This window comes from Lolium rigidum, chromosome 3, assembly GCF_022539505.1.
Source record: "Lolium rigidum isolate FL_2022 chromosome 3, APGP_CSIRO_Lrig_0.1, whole genome shotgun sequence".
Lineage (NCBI taxonomy): Eukaryota > Viridiplantae > Streptophyta > Magnoliopsida > Poales > Poaceae > Lolium > Lolium rigidum.
Genome location: NC_061510.1, coordinates 4,535,175 through 4,542,905, shown reverse-complemented (window position 1 = coordinate 4,542,905; position 7,731 = coordinate 4,535,175). Strand labels below are relative to the sequence as shown.

Genomic DNA, 7,731 nt, shown 5'->3' with positions numbered 1-7,731 from the left:
ATGGACCAGAACACAACTTCAGTTGACAATCCTACATCAGAGACCTCGTCCAGATGCCTGACAGAGTGCGTCACTGCCGCGCACAACTTCGAAGTGAGTAGGTACTCGCTGCCCCAGGGTATGGGTGCCGGCAAGTTTGTTAGCTCGAGCACATTCAGTGTCAGTGGCTACGACTGTACTATCAGGATCTACCCTGATGGCTTGAAGGAGGAGAACCCTCCTTACATGTCGGCCTACTTGCATCTCTCCAGCGGCACAACGGATGCGAAGTTGGAGTACACTTTCAGCTTACTGGAGAAAGATGGAAAAGTTACTACCAATCTAGAAAGCCTGGCACACACCTTTCAGCCGGTAGCTGGTTCTTGGGGTTGGTCCAAGTTCATTGAGAAGCCCAAGCTGCAAGAACTACTGGATCGCAATGACGACTGCGTCACAATCAGATGTGTTCTTACTGTCATAAAAGAGCCTCGCACGGAAGATGTAAGCGTGGTCATAGTCCCAGTCCCGCAGTAGGATCTGCACACAAACTTTGGAAACATGTTGAAGGATGGAGAAGGTGTGGACGTGACATTCAGTGTCCGCGATCAGCTCTTCAGTGCACATAGATACGTGTTAGCCGCGCGATCGCCAATCTTCAAGGCGGAGCTCTTTGGTGAACTGAAGGAGACCACCATGAAATGCATCAAGATCGATGACATGGAACCTGCCATCTTCGAGGCACTTCTTCACTTCATATACACTGATTCACTGCCAAGCAATTTTGATGTAGATAAAAATGTGGCACTCCAGCACTTGTTGGTTGCCGCAGATCGGTATGGACTGGACAGGCTAAAGGCTATTTGTGAAGGAAAATGATCTGATTCCCCCGGGGGATGGAGCGTTCTCACTTCTCAGCCTCCGCCTTGGTTGGGCGACGCGTGTCCGGTCCAAAACGTGGGTCCCACCAGTACATCTTATCCCCACGCGTTCTTCCTCCTCCGATCGTTCTCCCAGATATCCATCTCTCTCTCCAACTACCCCATCGAGCATGGATCTCTCCTCCACTCTACGCAGCGAGGCTGGCCGCCGCCGCCGGGGAACCCATGGCGCCGCCGCTGCTCACGCTACCGACGACGCTGGTTGGCCGCTGCGCGCCGCGACCCATGGCCGGCCGCCGCGACCAGAGTCGCCCGCCTCGCCACCGCACGCCTCGTCCCATCGCCGGCCGCCGCGACCAGCGTCGCCCGCCACGTCACCGCAAGCCGGCCGGCCTCCGCGCGTCTGGCGCACCCCTCGTCCTGGAGCCCGCGGGCTGCCTCTCCCTGCTAGTCTCGGAGCTCGTCTCTATGCAAAGTCCCCGCCTCTGCTCGACCCGCGCGCCACGCTGTCTGCTCCCACTCCGGCCAACGGCTCCGCGGCTCATCTCCATCCCCATGGAACTACCTCCAGCTTCGTCGCTCCCAACGGAGGTGCTACATACGGCAGCTCACGACTTCAGGAGTTGGTGTTCACGGTGCTGCTACCTTGAGCGTCTGGCATTGCTACGGGTGGAGTCCGGGGTTTGCTACCTTAGGTGTTAAGTGCTGTTACCGGCGGAGGGCGGCTTTTGCTACCTTTGGCGTGTGGCGTTGCTACTGGCGTTGCTACTAGCAGTTCCGTGCATCGCTCTCTTGGTCGGATGGAGTTGCTGCAACCTTGGGGCAGCGCTGTTGTCGGTTGCAGATGAGGTTTCCCATTGATGTCTTCGGCAACTTGTAACATATTAATATTTTTTTTGCTACAATTTATTTGTGGTGTTGCTACATCTGCATATATGTTTGCTACGTGGTCTCCGGCGAGGCCTCCGGCAAATCCAGCCTTTTTATTTTCTTTTCTGAACGAAGCGTTTTTTTGCTTCAGTCATTTGCTGCCGGGAGATGTTTTTTTGCTACATACAAATCTAACCGTTAAAATGGTTGATCCGACGCTGGGGATCCAGGGGCTGGGGAATCAGATCCCCCGGGGGACGCCCAGCAGTTCCCATTTGTGAAGGGAAGTTGTGCCGAAAAATTGATGTGCAAACAGTTGCAACCACCCTAGCTCTAGCGGTCTTTTTGCACCTGTTCTAGTGATGGTAGAAATGTGTTGTCAGATAAAACTAGAACATGAAGACAGACACGCGGCCACAAACGTCCAACTTCACGAATGAAACACAATATAGGCAGGTGCAAATGCAAGTGTCAACGCTTTGGTTCTATAAGGAATGAAGCATCCTAATCCACAATAATCACATACAAATGGGCAGTAACCTTCAAAATGAGAAAAAAAAAGTAGCAAATGTCTGACCATACATTGCATTCAGGATAATACAGTTCTGATTGGATAACTGTCGGATGTGAAAGGCCCCAAGGATCTTGACCGGATAACTGACGGATGTCAATGTGCAACTGTCGGTAGTGGTGGCCACAAGTTGCAGATATCTCACCGTTTCTGACTTTCTGTGCAGATGCAGCATATCCGATTAGCATAATTTGGTCTGGAGTTGTGAAGATCTGAATCGAGATCGGTGAACAAGAATTTGCAGAGCACGATGACAGGCATAGACCGTCGGCAGCAGCGCCAGGTTTACCTGCCACTCCAAAGCCCAACTACATTCGACTTGACTGGGGCCACTCGTGTCGCGCTCCGACGCTGACAAGGCACACCACTGACCACTTCGCCGGAGCCGGACCAACCCACCAGCGCGCGCTCCGATCTGCGGAGGCGACGATGGAGCGTGGGCGGAGGGCGCACACGGCGGACGAGGCGGCGGCGGTGCTGCGGAAGGCGTGGTGCCGGCTGCGGCTGTCGGCGCGCGACCCGGCGCGGGTCCCTGCCTGGGACGCCGTCGCGCTCACCGCCGCCAGCCCCGAGCAGGCCGCGCTCTACGACCGCCAGCTCGCCCGCGCGCGCCGCCTCGGCCGCTTCCCGCCCTCCACCGCCGCCCTCGCCGTCCCGGACCCCGGCGGCGCCCGCATCGGCTCCGGCGGCGCCACGCTCCACGCCGTCGCCTCCCTCGTCCGCCACCTCCTCTCCCAGGTCAGCCTCCACTCCCCACCACGTGTCGCCTGCCGCAGCACTATACTGTGCCTGATTCCCACTCCCCTGACCTGTATGACACCTGAATTTCGCAGGCCTCCGAGGAAGAGATCGCCGAATTCTTCCCCGAAGCAAACGGTTCCTCTCCCGCCGACCTCCCGCTCGGCTCAGTGATACGCTTCATGGCGACGAAGCACGTGCTGCTGCTCCACGCCGGCGGGGACAGCAAGCGGGTGCCCTGGGCGAACCCCATGGGGAAGGCCTTCCTGCCTGTGCCCTACTTGGCCGGGGACAACCCCGACGGGCCCGTCCCGCTGCTCTTCGACCACATCCTCGCCATCTCGGCCAGCGCAAGGCAAGCATTCAAGAACCAAGGTTGTGGCTTTCAGACATACATCTACCAATTTTTCAAGTAATAGCTTCCATTTGATTGATATGGCATGATCAGGTGGAATGCTCATAATGACGGGGGACGTCCTCCCGTGCTTCGACGCCTCGGACCTAGTCCTCCCCGACGACGCCGCGTGCATCGTCACGGTGCCGACGACGCTGGACGTGGCCTCTAACCATGGAGTGGTTGTGGCCTCCAAGGATGGAACCGAGGGGGGGAATTACTCTCTCTGTTTGGTTGATAATCTCCTGCAGAAGCCAACAATGAGTGAGCTTGTGGAGGCCCAGGCCTTTCTAGATGATGGTCGGCCGCTGCTTGACACGGGGATAATAGCTGTGAGGGGTAAAGCATGGCAGGAGCTTGTTGCCCTCGCATACTCATCTAGCCAGGCCATCATTCAGGAGATCATAACTAGCAGAAACGAGGCAAGCTACTGTTTCCGGCATTGATATGTGAGCTATAACATTTAACAAACATGGATCTCTCCTTTCTGATATCTTATTAAATCACTTGTGTGTGCCGTGCATATACCTAAATCACTTGCGCACCACACAGCAGCCAACATATGTTTATGCAACCTAGGTTCAGGAAATTATGTCAGCACCGTTATTCTGCAAAAATACTTGATGCATCTGTGCACATTTTATTATCCCTAAAAATTACCGAATGAATTTTATGTTGGGCTTGTCTATTTTGCTCTTAACTCTGATATGCTAGTAACCAAACAAAATCTGTTGTAGGATGTGAATATGCATTCTCTATGTGAATGATCACTTTTTTTTGTCAAATTGAACCACTAATAGACGGATAAAGTCCACTCTGTGCCCATATGGAAAGTAGATATTTTCTTGCAAAGATGTTTAGAATCCAACTGTTCTTATCTGAATATGTTTAATTTAGACTGTTGACTTGAAACAAATGCCAAACATGTCCCTGATTAAAGATGTTCCTTGTTAACTTCCATTATGTCTGCTCATACTTGTCAATCTATTGCAGTTGAGTTTATATGAAGATCTTGTGGCTGCATGGGTACCAACCAGGCATGAATGGTTGAGGAACCGTCCATTTGGCCGGCAACTCATTGATGCTTTAGGAAGGCACAAGATGTTCAGCTTTTGTTCATGTATGTTCCTGGTTATATACAGTTAACTTGTTTCCATTGCTTGTTTTGCTTTGTGTTAGTATATTATGTTGGCTTTTCTATCTCAAGGTTATGCTTCTATTTTCATGGATCATTTGGATGAGTTCATCTGTTTTCTTGGATCAGTTGCGCAAATAGGATCCTAAGTTGGGATTGTTTTCCTTTTCAGATGACTTCACTTTTTTGCATTTTGGTACTTCTGCTGAGGTTCTAGATCATTTGGCGGGCACATATTCAACACTTGTAGGTCGAGGGCACATGTGTTGGATACCAGAGATAACTGCTTGTGATATTGCTGCTACAACTGTCATTTTATCTAGCAAAATTTGTGCTGGGGTCTCAATTGGAGAGGGTTCGTTGGTTTACGATTCATCACTCTCAGGCAGAGTAAGGATTGGTTCTCAGTCGATTGTGGTTGGGGTGAATGTAGATGAGTTAATCGAGGATACTCCTCCTCAGGTTATTAGTACCACCTGTTTCACATTACCTGATCGGCATTGCCTCTGGGAAGTGCCATTGGTAAACTCCATGGGAAGAGTTATGGTCTACTGCGGTCTTCATGACAATCCAAAAGTTTCTATAAAGAGGGACGGGACATTCTGTGGAAAGCCGTGGAGAAATGTCTTGGAAGATCATAAAATCCAGGATGCGGATATGTGGGACTCATCCAACCATGACAAGTGCTTGTGGAATGCTAGGCTTTTTCCCATCATGTCTCCCTCTGAAATGCTAAATGTAGGCATGTGGCTCATGGGAACAGGACATGACCCAGATGGAGAAGTTAGTTGCATGTGGAGAAAATCACAGAGAGTCAGCTTGGAAGAGCTGCATCGTTCAATTGACTACCATCAGCTTTGCACGGATTCTAGCAAGCATCAAGCAGATATTGCAGCTGCCATAGCTAAAAGTTGCATGACTAATGGCTTACTCGGGCGTAACCTGTTTCAGCTATGTGAGGAAATGTTAGTGAATAATGATTCCAGTTCACAAGTCTGTAAAGAATTACTTACATATTTTCCTAGTCACGGGGATCAGTATTCTGGCGTTCTTCCTCAGAGCAGAGCATACCAGGTCAAAATGGATCTGCTTAGAGCTTCTGGAGATCTTTCTACTGCATCTATGGTTGAAGAGAAAGTATGGGCCTCTGTTGCAAGTGAAACTTCATCGGCTGTAAAATATGGGTCTAAAGGTACAGACTGCAGAAAATGGCAATACCCTTGTTTTTGTAAGGAATAGGCCCACATGGCCACACCCCTGCTCAATTCCATAGAACTGAAACGGTTCTTTAACATCTAGATTTCTCACTATAACATTATATTCCAAACAAATAAGTATAGCGCATCCAGTATTCATAATGAAACCAGAGGAAATCTTGATAGGCAAAGAGATTACTGTTATTTTCTCACTATAAACGCTTCTATTATCCTGATCAAGAAATGCATTTTTTTTTTGGTAGAACCATCAACTGATGCAATGAGTTCAAGCAATGGAAACTTGCATCCTAAGAAGGCTATGGTAGAATTACCGGTCCGTGTTGACTTTGTTGGGGGTTGGAGTGATACACCTCCATGGAGCTTGGAGCGTCCAGGTTGTGTTTTGAACATGGCAATAAGCTTGGAAGGAAGCCTTCCAGTTGGAGCTATTATAGAGGCAACAGAAGACCAGCATGGAGTTCTTATTGAAGATGATGCTGAGCGAAAGGTTTATATCGATGATCTGTCATCTATCTCTCACCCATTCCGAGAAGCCGATACATTCCGTCTAGTCAAGTCTGCTCTTGTTGCCACTGGTATCCTTGGCCATAGAATACTGTCAAAGTCAGGCCTAAAGATCAGGACCTGGGCAAATGTTCCTCGTGGAAGTGGTCTAGGCACTTCTAGCATATTAGCAGCTGCTGTAGTTAAGGGTCTATTTCAACTGATGGAAGACGACGCGAGTGATGATAATGTTGCTAGAGCTGTGCTGGTAGTGGAACAAATAATGGGCACGGGCGGTGGGTGGCAAGATCAAATTGGCGGCCTGTATCCTGGAATCAAGTGCACAGAGAGCTTTCCAGAACAGCCGTTGCGCCTGCAGGTTGTTCCACTGCTGGCATCTCCTCAGCTGATTCAGGAGTTGGAACAGCGCCTCCTGGTTGTGTTCACTGGCCAAGTAAGTTTTTCTGCTGATACCAAGAAAACAAATGTAGAGACTTATTCCCATTTTTACTATGTGCCGGTAATCAGTAGAATTTTTAAGAGTTTTGTAAATGTAGATGCTGCATTTTGGAGGTGTAGGTTTGGAGATTATAATGTGGGAAAAGGTGAATGAAATTCTAGTTTGAAATGTTTGAAAGCACAAACAAGAGTCCCTCCAAGTCATACCCGATGTATAACTTCAAAAACGAGTGCATTTGTTTCTGTGATGTTCATGTTACTCATTTACCACCTATATTGATTTTCCGCAACATTTTCTTAGACACTGTTGCATGGCCGTAGTATTTGAAGCACACCTGAATGAACTCTATTTTCGGTCCGCGCAGGTGAGGCTCGCCCACCGAGTCCTGGAGAAGGTCGTCACCCGGTACCTCCGGCGCGACAGCCTCCTGATATCCAGCATCAAGAGGCTGGCCGAGCTGGCCAACACCGGGAGAGAAGCCCTGATGAACGGCGAGATGGACGAGCTGGGCGACATAATGCTGGAGGCCTGGAGGCTGCACCAGGAGCTGGACCCGTTCTGCAGCAACAGGGCCGTGGACGAGCTCTTCGCGTTCGCCGCCCCGTACTGCTGCGGGTACAAGCTGGTCGGAGCCGGCGGCGGCGGCTTCGCCCTGCTGCTGGCCAGGAGCGTGAGTTGTGCAGGTGAACTCAGGCGGGCGCTCCGGGAGTCCGCCGCGTTTGATGTCAAGGTGTACGACTGGAGCGTCGCCATGCCCCGATGACGAGGAGAGAGCGCATGACAATCTGGAAGCTTTGTCGCCTTACTGTAATCATTGTGGTATACTGTATGTAGGATGAAGAGAATTTCGTTGCTGTCATTTTGTACTTTCTGCTTCAGGCATTGCATACTGGACCAGGTGTAGCACTCGTTTTCAGTAATACATTGGGCAGATGATTCAGACAACCGGTTGCAAACAGAATATAAACATTTACGGAATAAATAAATTATACAAGGAGCTAGTAGA

General features: G+C 50.3%; 1 protein-coding gene and 1 pseudogene across 2 annotated transcripts; both read left to right on the top strand.

The window, feature by feature from the left end:
• On the top strand, positions 1 to 2,087 carry LOC124694220 (annotated as a pseudogene).
• An 865-nt stretch (positions 2,088 to 2,952) lies between these two features.
• On the top strand, positions 2,953 to 7,670 carry LOC124701109 (bifunctional fucokinase/fucose pyrophosphorylase-like). Of its 2 annotated transcripts, XM_047233158.1 has the most exons (7): positions 2,953 to 3,036; positions 3,132 to 3,411; positions 3,485 to 3,852; positions 4,424 to 4,550; positions 4,738 to 5,757; positions 6,025 to 6,719; positions 7,090 to 7,670. In XM_047233158.1, exons 2-7 carry the CDS (start codon positions 3,219 to 3,221, stop codon positions 7,486 to 7,488), a joined length of 2,802 nt encoding a protein of 933 aa, XP_047089114.1. In that variant the 5' UTR covers positions 2,953 to 3,036; positions 3,132 to 3,218; the 3' UTR covers positions 7,489 to 7,670. The 2 variants fall into 2 exon arrangements, with proteins under 2 accessions (XP_047089114.1, XP_047089113.1); XM_047233157.1 differs by lacking the exon at positions 2,953 to 3,036 and having other exon boundaries at positions 3,298 to 3,391.
• Positions 7,671 to 7,731: the final 61 nt, after the last annotated feature.